The following is an 18,327-nucleotide window of genomic DNA, read 5'->3' as shown; positions in this document are numbered from 1 at the left end:
GGAACCTATCCATGTATTAACCAAGGGCTCAGGCCTCTCTTTTTTCAGCTACAAACCCTCTCTCTCCTGCCTCTTGAGCTTAGAGAGCCACACACCTCTCCACTGAAGACACCCAACGCAGTGTCGAACCAACGTTTTCTCCCTGCATAGCATTAGCACTTCGCGCGGCCCCAAGCTAGCGGCGATCATGGTTAATTCGTCCGCTGGCACGGGCCAGCGCTGCCGCCATGTGTTTCTGCAGAGAGCGGCACTCCCCCAGGAGGTGCTGTCAGCACAAACTCAGGAAACAGTTATACTGTTCATATTTTTACAAGCAGCCTCTATGTGCAGCTAAAGTGAATCATAAGCTAATCACTGCCAGCTGCCGCCTGCGCTCAGGCTCAAGGAATGAGGGGAATCTTTCATATGCTGCACAGAGTATACATTTCTCCCCTGGTATTCACATTCCCGGATCATCCTCCTTCTCCTCCTCCTCCTCTCTTGACCGCCTTTTTCCAGTCAGCTAGCCACCCCTTACCCCTTCCTCTGTTGTGAGAGTGTGGTTGACCCCTGACTTCTAGGTAGATTGACAGAGTGACTGCTACCAGATAGGCTATTGACTGAGATCAGGATGGACAATAAGGGCTAGGGGTGAGATGTTGAGGTGAGGGTTTCAGATCAACGACGAGGGCTAGGGGTAAGATGTTGAGGTGAGGGTTTCAGATCAATGACGAGGGCTAGGGGTAAGATGTTGAGGTCAGGGTTTAAGATTGAAGGGGGAAGAGAGTGAGTGTAAAAGAACTGAGGGGCAAATGTTTGAGAGAACTCACTGCTTGAATCACTCAGCCAGAGCATCTTTGACACAGCTTACTGGCAATAGTACAATGGATAGGACTCAGCGACTAGGACTCCGTTTACCTGACTTAGGGAATAGGACTCCGTTTACCTGACTTAGGGAATAGGACTCCGTTTACCTGACTTAGGGAATAGGACTATGTTTACCTGACTTAGGGAATAGGACTATGTTTACCTGACTTAGGGAATAGGACTATGTTTACCTGACTTAGGGAATAGGACTCCGTTTACCTGACTTAGGGAATAGGACTCCGTTTACCTGACTTAGGGAATAGGACTCCGTTTACCTGACTTAGGGAATAGGACTCCGTTTACCTGACTTAGGGAATAGGACTCTGTTTACCTGACTTAGGGAATAGGACTCCGTTTGCCTGAATTTGGGAATAGGACTCCGTTTACCTGACTTAGGGAATAGGACTCCGTTTACCTGACTTAGGGAATAGGACTCCGTTTACCTGACTTAGGGAATAGGACTCCGTTTACCTGACTTAGGGAATAGGACTCCGTTTACCTAACTTAGGAATAATACTGACTTATATGACTGAGTGAATATGACTCAATGCAATATATAGAATTGAACATGATTCCGGGAATACGATTTGATTCAGAAGACATAGATTGAGCCAAACGGATCAAGACTACACATTCCAACCTGGACACAGTAACATCACCCTCGGGCCAAAACAATCCAACCAACGTATTCACATTCCAACAACACATGCAGGTGTGTATGGAGGGACATGAACATTATCAGAACTGAATACTCTGTCTGGTTATATACAGTCTATAAGAAGACAAAAAATACAATTGGCAGTGATGCAATCCTTCACTGTTCTAGGATCTGTCCTCTAAGGCTTGGTTCTGTTCTCAGGGATTTTCATTTTATTTTTTATTTAACTAGGCAAGTTACAATGATGGCCTACCCCGGCCAAACCCTAACCTGGACGACGCTGGGCCAATTGTGCGCCACTCTATGGGACTCCGAATCACGGCTGGTTGTGATACAGCCTGGAATTGAACCAGGGTTTGTAGTGACCCCTCTAGCACTGAGATGCAGTACCTTAGACCGCTGCGCCACCTGGGAGGGATGAGGGGATGGAAAGATGGAAAGAAAGATTAAGACAGATCGCTGCTCTGAATGAAGATCCATGAGGAGAGCTACTCTGCTCCTCGTTCGTCTTCCATCACTTGCCCTTCCTGTCCCACTAGTGACCATGGATCAGACTCCCCTTCCCCCCGTCCGTTAATGGATCAGACCCACCTTCCCCCTGTCTGTCCCCCTTCGGCGGCCCGCCGTTAAGCCCCTCTGATGGATTGGCAAGGGTGGCTTGGCGTGGGATGGTGGAAACACGCCTGGTTCTGGTTAGTGTGCTCAAGCCACGCGTGAGAGATGGGCCGCGCTGAGCTAACCTAACCCTACGGCCCAAACCTAAGCAGTCAAGGAGCTTTTCCTGGGCCCATATAAGCTATCTGTTAGTTTTATTGCGCTAACCGCGGAAAACACTGTAGGAAACACTGAAACACTCCATAAATGCCATCTGTTGTAAGATAATTTAGACATTGAATTGTCTGAATTGTTCTTTGAATAAACCATTTAGGCCAAGGCAGTAATTTGTGTTTATAACCAAGTTGGACCACAAAACCACGACTAGGCCTACTACTACCATAATCAGAGTCTTATATTTGGCCAGTTGAAGTAATGACTATAATGGATTGTTTCTGTTTGACTTCGGAGATTGATATTCTGTGCAGATGATTTAGGGGTGATAATTGATGGAAAGATGGAAGGAGGACTGATGGCACTGAGTTAATCGCTGACTGTACTGCAGATGACTGTCTCCCCTCAGAACATTATCTGTTAATGATGTCTCTGTAGCCACTCTAATTCAATTAGATTGTGTCAATCACAGTACCTTGTGCTTCACAAGGTACCAAACCAGGTCAAACTAATATTTCCAGAGGGGCTCTAATATCAAAACACAGGAAAAAGACCATTATAGAAAGCACTGAATGACATCCTTTACCACCCATCATCGCTACAGCTAAAGCCTTCACCAACTGTAGAATGGGCACGTCTGTGAGAGACCCCCCAAGTGTCTCTAGCTCCTACTCCGACCTTCATGCGCATGCACAGATCACGTATTTTAACTGGCATATTTTAATATTAGCGTCAGAAAAATGACACTGCTATTTACAAAGTAAAATGACTCTAAATGGCCCATTTGAGCCAGGGTAAACACATTTAGCTATGAGGTCAGAGGCTGCTGCAGCACTAGTCAGGTTAGTTAGATCATTTTGTCAAAATGTTTAATGTCCTGCTAAATCGTTTGGGAAAAACAAGTGTGGCGTTGCTATTGACTTTGGCAGTAGCCTGTATACTCAAGGCTTTAAACATGTAATCAAATGCTCCACCTTCAGGCAAATGTAAGTAGACGTTTCATACCCAGCTTGTTGTAGGTCCTGGCACAGCTGTCTCTCTGTCTTAGATGGGCTGATAAAGTAGTCCAGTTACCGAATGCAGTACATTTTCTTCGGTTAGATATTCGTACAATTTATTCAGTTAGATATTTGTACATTTTCTTCAGTTAGACATTCGTAAAAAATAATTTAGGTTAGACATTTGTACATTTTCTATGGTTAGATATTCCAATTTGATGAAATGCACAAATTGCTGCAATTCTTGTAATGAAACGCTGTCATGGCATCACAGACGTACAGATAGGAGCGTTGGGTGGACAAACGGACAGACCTGAACCAGAGCGATCACTTAGGGCGTGTGTCTTACCAGCTGGCCCTTTATTTTCATTTGTAAGGAAACTTACTGTACACTCACAGTGGTCTATTTCAGATGGATCTCATCAACCTTGCTGAAAAACAGATCCCTGTCTCACATCCAATATCTCATCATAGTGGTGGGTGTGTGCGTGCGAGCGTGTGTCTCTGTTGTAGTGTAACTGGTGTTACGATATCCTCAGCACGCTCTTTTCACTTTCTGTCTCTATCCAAGTAGCAGTAATTGTAAGAAGTACTACGTACCAAGAAGTCCTGGAACCACATTGTAATTCTACAGAGCTCTATTCCTGCTGTTAATGCTTGAAAAAACACAGCACTTTCCAGAAAGTACCAGGTCTAACATGACAACTCATTGCAGCTCCAGCACGTTTACATCTGCTACGGTTACCATGTCTGTTTTTCTCACTGTTTATGCTGGAAACGGACCTGTCCACCATGTCTCACGCTAAATTCACAGGTAATCATGTGTGTTTCTTAAATTTGACCTTGTTAATGCACACATTAACAAGGTAAATGTGTGATTTAAGCACACACACACACACACACACACACACACACACACACACACACACACACACACACACACACACACACACACACACACACACACACACACACACACACACACACACACACACACACCAATCTAAGTAAAACAGTTATTTTGTTACCATTTTTGCAATTCTTGATTATATCCCCATTGCCTCCCAATGTTTTTTAATGCTCTCTTTTTCACCCCATTGTTTTGTACAGTACACACAGAACCTCCTGGCGACATGTCGGCTTTGTTACTGTGCTCTGCTGGTTCTCATAGACACTAATTGGAAACATGCTAAGAGAAAGAGAGAGCGAGAGAGAGAGAGGAAACATTGGACCTGATCAGAGGAACTGAAGTAAACCCTGTGAGTGAGTGACAGTGAGTAACCAGAGTGTGAAATGCGTTTGTTAATCTGCAGCAGTGCCTCTTTAATCAAACAGACGGTAGCTGGCGCTCTGTTAGCATAGCATCTCTATACTAAACATTGGGGAACCTGGTTAGTACTGTCCTATCATTCTACATAATAAAAGACAATAGGTATTGTAGTATTATACCACTATATTGTTATTTTCTAGCCAACATGTATTTCTAAAAGGAGAATCTGGTTAGAACTTTGCCTCTAATAAATACTGGTTGACACACTGTCGTGTGCCATGCCAAATAAAAGTGGTAACAGTTCACACGGACAGGGATAAATCAACATGGAGTACATGTTTAAAGAACTAAAAGGTTAAGTGCTGTTAATGAGCTACACAAAAACACAAGAGGAGTCAGCACCACACTGCTCTGACAGTTTATCTTTGAAACCTTTGTATAATCGTGGGCCAAACTGTTAGGTCATTGGGAGTCCTCGGTCACCCCCAGTGGGGACTCAATTGGACCTGTGGATCATTGGACACAATGCCAGAAATAGAGTGGATCTTATTGGCTGCATCATTGTGACCTCATCCTGACCTCCATGCTTTATCTGAAGGTTCATCTCTATGGCCGCTTCCAAAATGCTACCCTATTCCCTAGAGCACTACTTTTGACCCCTATTCCCTACATACTGTAGTGCATTTCTTTTGACCAGATCCTTATGGGGTTCCCTATGGGCGCTGGTCAAAATAATTGCCCTACATAGGCAATAGGGTGCCATTGGGGACATAGGGCATGGGTTTTGATTAAGACTGCTAAAATGATTTGGTTTTGCACCAATATGGGGATTGTACTGATTTTGGATGAAACACAACAGATGCAATAATTAATATTTCCCAAGTGTCCCCACACTGTGCTGGGATCAGCATGATCATATCGATGAAGACATTGTGATGTCCCACAGTGATGACAACACAACTGTCCTGTAATGACGATCACATCCCAGAGGTAGTTCAGCTGACCACCGACCCAGAGCCCTTCTGGAGGGAAATACTATTTCATCAGCCTAAACTTGGACATTATTATAAGCCTGAAGCTACAGGAATGTATGGGTATACTAATAATATTATGATGTGTAAAGGTAAGATAGAGTATGACTGTGTGTGTCTGTGTGAGTGTTCGTGCAATGCATTTGACAATCGTATTACCATAAGTATGTGACCTGTGATCCAAATACAGTGTGTGTAGCATCGGGGTAGGGGAGGTGAAGGATTCTACACAATTTAAAAACTCTAAAATGCCATTTAGAGAACAGCAAAAACAAACAAAACTGACCTCCTCCATTAATTATCAAGTGAGTTTAAAGTTTGGGAAAGCTGTTTATTCACCATAAAATTGCACATTTATAATAAAGGATTGCATGCATATCATCACATTTACAGACTAATGTAAGATAGGCTACTAGTCTTAATGTCATAAGTAGACTGTATAGTCAATTTAGGCTAATAATATAACTCAATCAGTGTTATCAAAACAGACAGTTCTGAACAATGCATGCCTGAGCGGCGTAGTGTTATAATCAACACATTTCATCCAGTCAACTTTAAATGAAACATAAGCAACATATCTGCAGTGAGTGTGTGCATATTCACTGTCTTTATCAATGGATTAGTACCACTGGAAAGTTTGGGTGGATAATTCCCTCCTCCAGGCTAGATCGACGTCATACAGATGTAAGATATTTATTTGAGCCAGTTTGCTACAGCAGGAAAACCGCCTATGGATGTCGGCATTTTAACTTGGCCTTGTAGTGACTCGATAGCGTGTATTATTCATATATTTCACGCTGCACTGTATGCGCCGTTCCACAAGCAAACGAGACAAAGCAAATTCCCTGTAGCTCAGTTGGTAGAGCATGGTGTTTGCAACGCCAGGGTTGTGGGTTCGATTCCCACGGGGGGCCAGCACAGAACATTTTTTATGAAATTGTATGAAATGTATGCATTCACTACTGTAAGTCGCTCTGGATAAGAGCGTCTGCTAAATGACTAAAATGTAAATTAGTCACTTTATTATGAGATTGAGCAGTGGATGACATTGTGTATGCCGTTCCACCTACCGTTAAACTTAAGACTGCGGTGATAATTAATAGATGGGGTCAGTTTTGTTCGTTTTTGCTGTTCTCCAAATAGCATTTTAGAGTTTTTAAATTGTGTAGAAATGCAGTAAATAAGCTTCTACTTCTAACCCCCTCCAAAACCCTATTGGCATACCCTATACCCATATGGCATACCCTAGGTTTAGCTGAATTGATGCCACTGAACAAGGGTATACCCAACTGAGTGTGTGTATAATGAACTACATGTAACAGTAGTGTATGTATAGTAGGGAACTCACCCATCGCGTGTGCTCTCCATGGTGGACAGAGGGGACAGAGAATGCGGGCTGCTCAGGTCCCGTTCCAGGCGGGACGGCCTGGGGGCCAGATCAGGGGCAGAGGCTGAGCCAGTGGTGGGGGCTGGTCCTGGGGAGAGGAGCTCCACCGAGACACCGTGATGGGGGGTGCTGGAGCCAGTGTACAGGCCTGAAAGACAAACAAAGTTAATTCACAAAATGTGCCGAATCAACTCGAGGTCCTTGCTCAGCCATGTTCCCTTTGACCAAATTAAATGGCTTTTCATAGCAACAAGCTTTTGTTTTGACAACTGATCATCCAATCAGAGAGGTTTTTGAAAAATAGAATGTTCTGTTTTGTGCTGTTTGTGATTTACAGTACAGTACATTATTTATGCTGCCAACGGGGTTGGCCTTGATTGTCCTTTAAAGTGGAACTGACAGCGTTTTAGCAACATGAAGTCTTATTAAAATCTGTTCATATACACCCCCAGGAAGAATATTACAAGCGAGCACTTACATATGGTCATTTTCATTAATTCATAGAATGTTTGGGAATGACATATAATAAGGCATTCTATTGTGTTATGACCTGGCTTATAGTTCATAACAACAGAGAGACCACACATTACTTAAATGTAAAAAGGAATACATTTATTAAACTAAATAATAAGTATAAAAATGTAACATAAGCTGTGGACGTCTGTAGGATCAGTAGTGTGTGCAGTGTGTGGATGAGTGGAGCGGGTGTTGAATGGTGAAAACAAAAATCAAAAGGTGGTGGAAGCCAGCCTGCCAGTCAGGGAAGAGAGAGAGTGTTGGCTGATGTGCCACCCTTCACAGCCTGCAGGTCAAGCCTGCCCAGGTGTACCACATCAGTTGACATCCTCCCCAGCTCTCCCCACTGCCCTCCTGCAACAAGCAGACTACCAAACAGGAGAACCCAGCAGACATCACCCCCCTCCTCTAAGAACAGGGTTCCACCACGAACCTGAAACAAAACAGAAATAACCGAAAACACAAAAATAATCAAATGCTGTCTACCTAGTACGAATATATATATATATATACACACACACACACACACACACACACACACACACACACACACACACACACACACACACACACACACACCCTACAGTTGAAAAGTTTGGGGTCACTTTGAAATATCCTTGTTTTTGAAAGAAAAGAGAAAAGCATTTTTTTGTCCATTAAAATAACATCAAATCAGAAATACAGTGTAGACATTGTTATTGTCGTAAATGACTATTGTAGCTGGAAACAGCAGACTTCCTCTGTCCAGTGACTGTTATTTTACCCAACTTAATCTTTTATTTTTATTGGCCAGTCTGAGATACAGCTTTTCCTTTGCAACTCTGCCTAGAAGGCCAGCATCCCGGAGTAGCCTCTTCACTGTTAACGTTGAGACTGGTGTTTTGCAGGTACTATTTAATGAAGCTGCCAGTTGAGGACTTGTGAGGCATCTGTTTCTCAAACTAGACACTCTAATGTACTTGTCCTCTTGCTCAGTTGTGCACCGGGGCCTCACACTACTCTTTCTATTCTGGTTAGAGCCAGTTTGCGCTGTTCTGTGAAGGGAGTAGTACACAGCGTTGTACGAGATCTTCAGTTTCTTGGCAATTTCTCGCATGGAATAGCCTTAATTTCTCAGAACAAGAATAGACTGACGAGTTTCAGAAGAAAGGTCTTCGTTTCTGGCCATTTTGAGCCTGTAATCGAACCCACAAATGCTGATGCTCCAGATACTCAACTAGTCTAAAGAAGGCCAGTTGTATTGCTTCTTTAATCAGCACAATAGTTTTCAGCTGTGCTAGCATAATTGCAAAAGGGTTTTCTAATGATCAATTAGCCTTTTAAAATGATAAACTTGGATTAGCTAACACAACGTGCCATTGGAACACAGGAGTGATGGTTGCTGATAATGGGCCTCTGTACGCCTATGTAGATATTCCATTTAAAAAAATCTGCCGTTCAAGCTACAATAGTCATTTACAACATGAACAATGTCTACACTGTATTTCTGGTCAATTTGATGTTATTTTAATGGACCAAACGTGATTTTCTTTCAAAAACATGGACATTTCTAAGTGACCCCAAACTTTTAAACGGTAGTGTATATAATATAGAGTGGGAAAGTTCAGTAAATAAAACATCTGTATTGTCCAGCAACGGAGTCTATGCAGACCGGTGTGCCATAGCCAATCAGAGATACAGTAGGCCTATATGCAAATAATAGATTTGCCACATGGGCCTGGCATGATTCACTTTGAATTGGACTGTGTGTTTACAGGCAATAGCAACAGTGTGACTTTAGATCCTTAGAACGCATTTGCCAAACGCCACAAAATACACCTGAATGGATTTCTGCAAATATGTAAATACCATGGGAGTCCTCTTACATTTGGGAACTTCATAGTCAAACAACCATGTGATCAAACAACCATGGAAAGGTAGGCTCTCTTTCCCTCAGATGCCTATCCACATCAACAACAACAAGATCAACAATTAATGCTAGCCAGAGGGAGATGAGCTAAAATCTAATGAGGGAACATTAGATCTCTCAAACTTTTTCAGCTAGTTGGCCATCAAAACTGCACTGATAAATGATGGGAAAAAGTAGCCTGCTCATCCTTCTGCAACTTGCCTGCCAATGCATGCTTGTCCCAACCCACTTTTTGACAACTGAATGGGATCTTGCCTGCTCGTCCACTTGATCGATGCCAAATACATTTGATTGGCACCTAAGAGATATGCTAACTGTGGATAGCGTTCAAGTTCAGCATAGCTAACTAGCAAGGGGTTTCATATTTCTTACTAGCTAACCAAATGACACCTGCATCTCTAGCTGTAGCCAACGAAAAATTTAGTATTCAGACCCCTTGACTTTTCCCCATTTTGTTACGTTACAGCCTTATTCTAAAATTGATTAAATTGTTCCGCCCCCCCCCCCCCCAATCTACACACAATACCCGACAATGACAAAGCAAAAACCCTTGACCCTGACTAGTCTCCCAGTCCCTGCCGCTGAACAACATCCCCACAGCATGATGCTGCCACCACCATGCTTCACCGTAGGGATGATGCCAGGTTTCCTCCAGATGTGACACTTGGCATTCAGGCCAAACAGTTCAATCTTGGTTTCATCAGACCAGATAATCTTGTGGCTTTTTAATTTTTAAAATTTAACTTGGCAGTTAAGAACAAATTCTTATTGACAATGATGGCCTACCAGAAGGCAAAAGGCCTCCTGCGGGGACGGGGGCTTGGATTAAAAATACAAATAAAATAGAAATACCGACAAGAGAGACACCACAACACTACATAAAGAGAGACCTAAGACAACAACATAGCAAGGCAGCAACACATGACAACACAGTATGGTAGCAACACAACATGACAACATGGTAGCAACACAACATGACAGCAGCACAAAACAGGGTGCAAACATTATTGGGCAAAGACAACAGCACAAAGGGCAAGAAGGTCGAGACAACAATACATCAGGCGAAGCAGCCACGACTGTCAGTAAGAGTGTCCATGATTGAGTCTTTGAATTAAGAGATGGAGATAAAACTGTCCAGTTTGAGTGTTTTTTGCAGCTCGTACCAGTCGCTAGCTGCAGCGAACTGAAAAGAGGAGCGACCCAGGGATGTGTGTGCTTTGGGACCTTTAACAGAATTAGACTGGCAGAACTGGTGTTGTATGTGGAAGATGAGGGCTGCAGTAGGTTTCTCAGATAGGGGGGAGTGAGGCCTAAGAGGGTTTTATAAAGGATGAGGGATTCCGTCTGGCCACTCCACAATAAAGGCCTGATTGGTGGAGTGCTGCAGAGATGGCTGTCCTTCTGGAAGGTTCTCCCATTTCCACAGAGGAACTTTGTCAGAGTGACCATCGGGTTCTTGGTCACCTCCCTCCCAAGGCCCTTCTCCCGATTCCTCAGTTTGGCCGGGCGGCCAGCTCTAAGAAGAGTCTTGGTGGTTCCAAACTTCTTCCATTTAAGAATGATGGAGGCCACTGTGTTGTTGGGGACCTTCAATGCTGCAGACATTTTTTGGTACCCTTCCCCTGATCTGTGCCTCAACACAATCCTGTCTCGGAGCTCTATGGACAATTCCTTTGACCTCATGGCTCGGTTTATGCACTGACATGCACTGTCAACTGTGGGACCTTATATAGACAGGTGTGTGCCTTTCTAAAATCATGTTCAATCAATTGAATTTACCACAGGTGGACTTCAATTAAGGTGTAGGACATCTCAAGGATGATAATTCAAGTCTAATAGCGAAGTGTCTGAATACTTATGTAAATAAGGATTTATTTTTTATTTTTATAAATTTGCTACAATTTCTAAAAACCTGTTTTCACTTTGTCATTATGGGTATTGTGTGTAGATTGATAAGGAAAATGTTTTCTTTAATCAATTTTAGAATAAGGCTGTAACGTAACAAAATGTGGAAAAAGTCAAGGGGTGTGAATACTTTCCGAATGGACTGTATGAGGCGAAAAGTCGGTCACTCACTCATTCCTCCCATGACATGACATACTTCCAGCAGCTAGCTAGCTAGCGTTAGGCTCCGCGCTTTTAGCTTGCTAAATAAATAGCTAGCTACATAAATTGGTACACTAGCCTAGGGCTGTCAAACTCAATCAGCGCACAAGCCATATTGAAAAAAATAGACATATTTGTGTTTACAAAAAACGTGCAACTGCTACCCAAACTGGCCATTGTTTTATTAGAAAAAAATATGGACCTTTATAATGTCCACTTATATCAAATCACATTGTATTGGTCACATACACATATTTAGCAGACGTTATTGCGGGTGTAGAGAAATGTTTGTGTTCTTAACTCCAACAGTGCTGTAGTATCTAACAATTCACAACAATACACACAAATCTAAAAGTAAAATAATGAAATTAAGAAATATATACATATTACATCAAAAAATATTTAAGTCTGATGGCCTTGATAGATGCTGTTTTTCAGACTCTCGGTCCCAGCATTGATGCACCTGTACTGACCTCGCCTTCTGGATGTTAGCGGGGTGAACAGGCAGTGGTGGTTGATGTCGATGATCTTTTTTGCCTTCCCGTGACATCGGGTGCTGTAGGTGTCCTGGAAGGCAGGTAGATTGCCCCCGGTGATGTGTTGGGCAGACTGCACCACCCTCTGCATGTATCACTGGTGCAGTTGAATACAGCATTGCTGTATGGTGCACTCAAAATGTATTGTAGTTGAATAGCTAGCCTACTACTCAAATGTTGCTGTAATAGGCCTACATGTTTCTCCTATGCATGGCGTTTTGTTGCAGGTTTATTTTTTTTGTTATTCATTGTGAAGCTTTAAAAACCGAAGCCAGACTGCAACATTTTATTAACCTAGCTAGGGCTGTGGCATGTGTCCGTACACTTTTCCTCCGCTGCGCGCTTTCTTTCTCTCTCTCAGAGGACCTGAGCCCTAGGACCATGCCTCAGGACTACCTGGCTTGATGACTCCTTGCTGTCCCCAGTTCACCCGACCGTGCTGCTGCTCCAGTTCCAACTGTTCTGCCTGCAGCTATGGAACCCTGACCTGTTCACCGGACGTGCTACCTGTCCCAGACCTGCTGTCCCAGACCTGCTGGAACCCTGACCTATTCACCGGACGTGCTACCTGTCCCAGACCTGCGGTTTTCAGCTCTCTAGAGACAGCAGGAGCGGTAGAGATACTCTCAAAGATCGGCTATGAAAAAGCCAACTGACACTTACTCTTGTGTTACTGACTTGTTGCACCCTCGACAACTACTATGATTATTATTATTTGACCATGCTGGTAATCTATGAACATTTGAACATCTTGGCCATGTGCTGTTATAATCTCCACCTGGCACAGCCAGAAGAGGACTGGCCACACCCTATAGCCTGGTTCCTCTCTAGGTTTCTTCCTAGGTTTTGGCCTTTCTAGGGAGTTTTTCCTAGCCACCGTGCTTCTACACCTGCATTGCTTGCTGTTTGGGGTTTTAGGCTGGGTTTCTGTACAGCACTTTGAGATATCAGCTGATGTAAGAAGGGCTATATAAATAAATGTGATTTGAATTTTGAACACAAGAAAGCAGCGCAATTTCAATTCAATTCACCAATCCGAGCGCATCAGGCTGTAATTTCATAAAGTAGATGAATCAACCATTGACTCATTTATACTTGCTTGTGTGTGTGCCAGCCCCATTAGCTACATTATGACTGACTTTTGATCATTTCCCTTGCTAGTTTGATTCTATTGACATTCCCAGCCTTAGTTACATTTGTCTGTTTCTGTTCAAAATATTGAGTCATTGAAACTTAACCAGTGCATCCTGAATGGGTGGAGGCAGCAAACAATGTACCAAACAATGTACCAGGAAAGCTGTGATGTACAACCTGATAGCAATATTTTTGTGACTACAAAGAAATGTATTGGTGAATTATATTAATCATGCATTGAACTGCACCCATCTATTCTGCCAACAATGTCTTACTGTACGTCATGGAATTTTGAGTCAAATAGAACCTATTTTTATAACCTCTTATAAAGTTGGTTTTGAAGCATAAACTGGGAATTTGATATTCATGACTGTTCTTATGATAGTCTGTTTGTTTCATATCTGCAAAGTAATTAAAACTCTGTCAGTTCCACTTGAATGTTTCGTTATTGAATACAATGCTATTTCTTACAAAGAAAAATATTGAGAATTCATGAGAAGATTTTAGAAGACTTGAGTGGATGTGAGAGAGCAGGCTCTGTGGCTTGTGATTTGTGTGTGTGTGTGTGTGTGTGTGTGTGTGTGTGTGTGTGTGTGTGTGTGTGTGTGTGTGTGTGTGTGTGTGTGTGTGTGTGTGTGTGTGTGTGTGTGTGTGTGTGTGTGTGTGTGTGTGCCAGCCCATTAGTATTTGTAGCAGTCTAAATGTGTCTGATGTTGCCGTCTGAGCATCAGAAAACAGTCCTGTTGGACGGTGATTCACATCACCAATGTAACAGTGAGAGAGAGGCTCATGAAAAATCCCAATGACAGCTGAATGCTCTGCTGAGAACTCCACTTGAAAGAGCTCAGCTCAGCTCTGTCCAGGGGTCAGCTCAGTTCCGTCCTGGGGCTCTCAGGTTGCCTAAGAGGGGCAAGAGACTCCAGTCAGCAGCCCCCTCTGCTCCCCACTGCTCCTCCTGTACTGTAAATCTCTCCTCACTGTCCTGTCTGTAATGTCTTTCCCAGTGTCCAGGGGAAGTGAGGCGGTGAGGAGAGGACTGAGGAGAGGACTGCTCCTGGTTTCTGCAGTACTGTTCCCCCAGCTGTGCTCAAGTGGAAGAAGGGCCTGTCTGACAGCTCTTTGAAATGGTTACAAGCTTGATTCATTACCCACAAATCATCAATCACAGACCTTAAACGGTTTCCCCTTCAGCCCCAACATCTGCTACCAGACCAGAAAACATTCTACAAATAATGGCTGTGATTTCTTCAATTTCATCGCTCGGCTCAGCGGCGCAGGGGTTCCCTTAACGTTTGGGGATGGTTCCGGGAGCGTTCTGTGAGGATTCTATATGGGTTTTTTATGTGGGTTCTGAGAGAGTTCTGTGACGGACCTGAGAAATGTTTGATTGTTAGTGTGACGGTTATAACAAGGATCTGTGATGATTCTGAAAGTATTCTGTGTGAGTTCTGTCAGGATTCTCTGTGAATTTGTAGGGGGTTCTATGAGGGTTCTGAAGGGTTATGTTGGTGTTTGTAGATGACACTTGGTGGCATAGCCAGACTTGTAGCCTGTCAAAATGACATGGACCTATGGACTTGAAGCAGTTGAAGTTATGTGCACTAGCAGTGTATCCGGAAAAACAGCAATTCAGGTCCTAAAAGGAAGAAAGACATTTTCCTGAGTAAGATTGGGCCTATCAAACAAATTTATAACCGTTAAGAGCTTTTGAACCCGCCTATAACATCCGTTCTATTGGCCAACGTGCATTCACTGGATAATAAACTGGATGACCTCCGTTCGAGACTTTCCTACCAATGGGACATTAAAAACTGTAATATCTTATGTTTCACTAAGACATGGCTGAAATATGTATAATATACAGTTGGCTGGGTTTTCTGTGCATCGGCAGGACAGAACAGCTATGTTCGGTAAGACGAGGGCTGGGGGTGTGTGTCTATTTGTCAATAACAGCTGATGCGCGATGTCTAATATTAAGGTAGTCTAGAGGTACTGCTCGACCGGAGGTAGAGTACCTCATGATAGGCTGTAGACCACACTATCTACCAAGAGAGTTTTCATCTATATTTTTTGTAGCCGTCTATTTACCACATAAAACTGATGCTGGCACTAATACTACACTCAAGCAAACAAGAAAATTCTCATACAGAAGCGGCGCTCCTAGTGGCCGGGAACTTTAATGCAGGCAAACTTAAATACGTTTTACCTCATTTCTACAAGCATGTCACATGTGTCAAACCATTGTGTAAAAAACTCTTGGCCACAGTTTTTTTTTAATACATTGGCAAAAATTCTAAAAACCTGTTTTTGCTTTGTTATTATGGGTTATTGTGTGTAGATTGATGAGGGGAAAAAAACAATTCAATCGATTTTAGAATAAAGCTGTAACGTAACAAAATGTGAAAAAAAGTCAAGGGGTCTGAATACTTTCCGAATGCACTGTACATCTTCAACATTTGCTATCGGTTGTCATTTTTGCTTTGTACATTTTAGATGGAGTCCAGTAAATTCTATTAAATATACAGTTGAAGTCAAAAGTTTACATACATTTAGGTTGGAGTCATTAAAACTCATTTTTCAACCACTCCACAAATGTCTTGTTATCAAACTATAGATTTGGCAAGTCGGTCAGGACATCTACTTTCTGCATGACACAAGTAATTTTTCCAACAATTGTTTACAGACAGATTATTTCACTGTAAATTCACTGTATCATAATTCCAGTGGGTCAGAAGTTTACCTACACTTAGTTGACTGTGCCTTTATACAGCTTGGAAAATTGCAGAAAATGATGTCTTGGCTTTAGAAGCTTCTGATAGTCTAATTTACATAATTTGAGCCAATTGGAGGTGCATCTGTGGATGTATTTCAAGGCCTACCTTCAAACTCAGTGCCTCTTTGCTTGACATTATGGTAAAATAAAAATAAATCAGCCAAAAAAGTGTAGACCTCCACAAGTCTGGTTCATCCTTGGGAGCAATTTCCAAACGGCTGAAGGTACCACGTTCATCTGTACAAACAATACTATGCAAGTATAAACACCATGGGACCACGGAGCCGTCATATCGCTCAGGAAGGAGACGCATTCTGTCTCCTAAAAGATGAACGTACTTTGGTGCGAAAAGTGCAAATCAATCCCAGAACAACAGCAAAGGACCTTGTGAAGATGCTGGAGGAAACAGGTGCAAAAGTTTCTATATCCACAGTAAAGTCCTATATCGACATAACGTGAAAGGCCGCTCAGCAAAGAAGAACTGCTCCAAAACCGCCATAAAAAAGCCAGAGTAAGGTTTGCAACTGCACATGGGGACAAAGATCGTACTTTTTGGAGAAATGTCCTCTGGTCTGATGAAACAAAAATAGAACTGTTTGGCCATAATGACCATTGTTATGTTTGGAGGAAAAAGGGGGAGGATTGCAAGCCAAAGAACAACATCCCAACCGTGAAGCACGGGGGTGGCAGCATCATGTTGTGGGGGTGCTTTGCTGCAGGAGGGACTGGTGCACTTCACAAAATAGATTGCATCATGAGGGAGGAAAATTATGTGGATATATTGAAGCAACATCTCAAGACATCAGTCAGGAAGCTTGGTCGCAAATGGGTCTTCCAAATGGACAATGACCCCATGCATACTTCCAAAGTTGTGGCAAAATGGCTTAAGGACAACAAAGTCAAGGTATTGGAGTGGTCATCACAAAGCCCTGACCTCAATCCTATAGAAAATTTGTGGGCAGAACTGAAAAAGGGTGTGCGAGCAAGGAGGCCTACAAACCTGAGTCAGTTACACCAGCTCTGTCAGGAGGAATGGGCCAAAATTCACCCAACTTATTGTGGGACGCTTGTTGGAAGGCTACCCTAAACGTTTGACCCAAGTTAAGCAATTTAAAGGTAATGCTACCAAATACTAATTGAGTGTATGTAAACTTCTGACCCACTGGGAATGTGATGAAAGAAATAAACGCTGAAATAAATCATTCTCTCTACTATTATTCTGACATTTCACATTCTTAAAATAAAGTGGCGATCCTAACTGACCTAAGACAGGGTATTTTTACTAGGATTAAATGTCAGGAATTGTGAAAAACTGAGTTTAAATGTATTTGGCTAAGGTCTTTGTAAACTTCCGTATTATATTGAACCATTTGTGTTTTAGGCACTCAGCGCGTTTTAAAGCAGTTTTCCCACACATTTTTCCATTCAATTTATTGTATTTATTGTATCAAATCTTTACTCCATTTCTCTCTTAAGGGAAGGTGTAGCCACCTTGTTTTCTAGTTTAAGAATTCTCTAGAAGCCAGGTGTTTTTTGGAACGGACATGCTTTATGAAACTTTCCAATTTGTTAAAATCACGTTCAAATGTAATTGTTCTATCTACTGACTTGACTGCCTGTACAATCTGAATTATTCTAAAATGGTTGGTAAAGCCGGTCATATCCTTTAGTTCATTCAGACCCATAATTTGACCATCTTTATACAAATCGGACACGGTCCAAACTCCCATCTGTTGCCAATCTCTCCACAATACCAGTCTGTGATTAATTAATATGTGTGGATTTCGGTACATTAAGAGGCTTAGTTTGTAGTTGGAGCCATTGTCATTTATATTGTTTACATTCTGAATATTAAAAAGCGGGAGGACCATCTCACATGGTCTACTTTCATGTAATTCATAATAGCTTCTAGCCCCCTCCTGCCTCTGTAGCACCATGGTTTCCTCTTGGGTTGGAATTACAGAAAGAGCCCAGGGCAGTTGAGTTTAAGTCAAAGTTGAAGCCGGAATTGGGGTAAATAACTGCCGATTTGATGTTCAAATCAAATTGTATTTGCCACATGTGACGAATACAGCAGGTGTTGTAGACCTTATTGTGAAATGCTTACTCACAAGTCCTTAACCAACAACAGTGTTTTAAGAAAACAGAGTTAAGAAAATATCTACTAAATAAACTCAAGTAAAACCTTTATAAATAATAATATAAAAAATATTTTACATAAAAAAATTAAATAAACTAACACAATAAAATAACAATAATGAGGCTATATACAGGGGGTAGTCCGGGTAGCCATTTGATTAATTGTTCAGCAGTCTTCTTATGGCTTGGGAGTAGAAGCTGTTAAGGAGCCTTTTGGACCTAGATTTGGCACTCCGGTACCGCTCGCCGTGTGGTA

General features: G+C 42.4%; 1 protein-coding gene across 1 annotated transcript in view; it reads right to left on the bottom strand.

Annotated features, from left to right (window-relative positions):
- Window positions 1–18,327, bottom strand: part of LOC106574011 (zinc finger protein GLIS1) — a 151,004-nt gene that overhangs the window by 10,638 nt on the left and 122,039 nt on the right. Inside the window, 1 exon segment of the mRNA XM_014149511.2 lies at window positions 6,920–7,106. Coding sequence (XP_014004986.2) covers window positions 6,920–7,106 — 187 coding nt within the window.

Source organism: Salmo salar, chromosome ssa16 (assembly GCF_905237065.1).
Source record: "Salmo salar chromosome ssa16, Ssal_v3.1, whole genome shotgun sequence".
Taxonomy (NCBI): Eukaryota; Metazoa; Chordata; class Actinopteri; order Salmoniformes; family Salmonidae; genus Salmo; species Salmo salar.
This window is presented reverse-complemented; position numbering and strand designations above follow the sequence as displayed.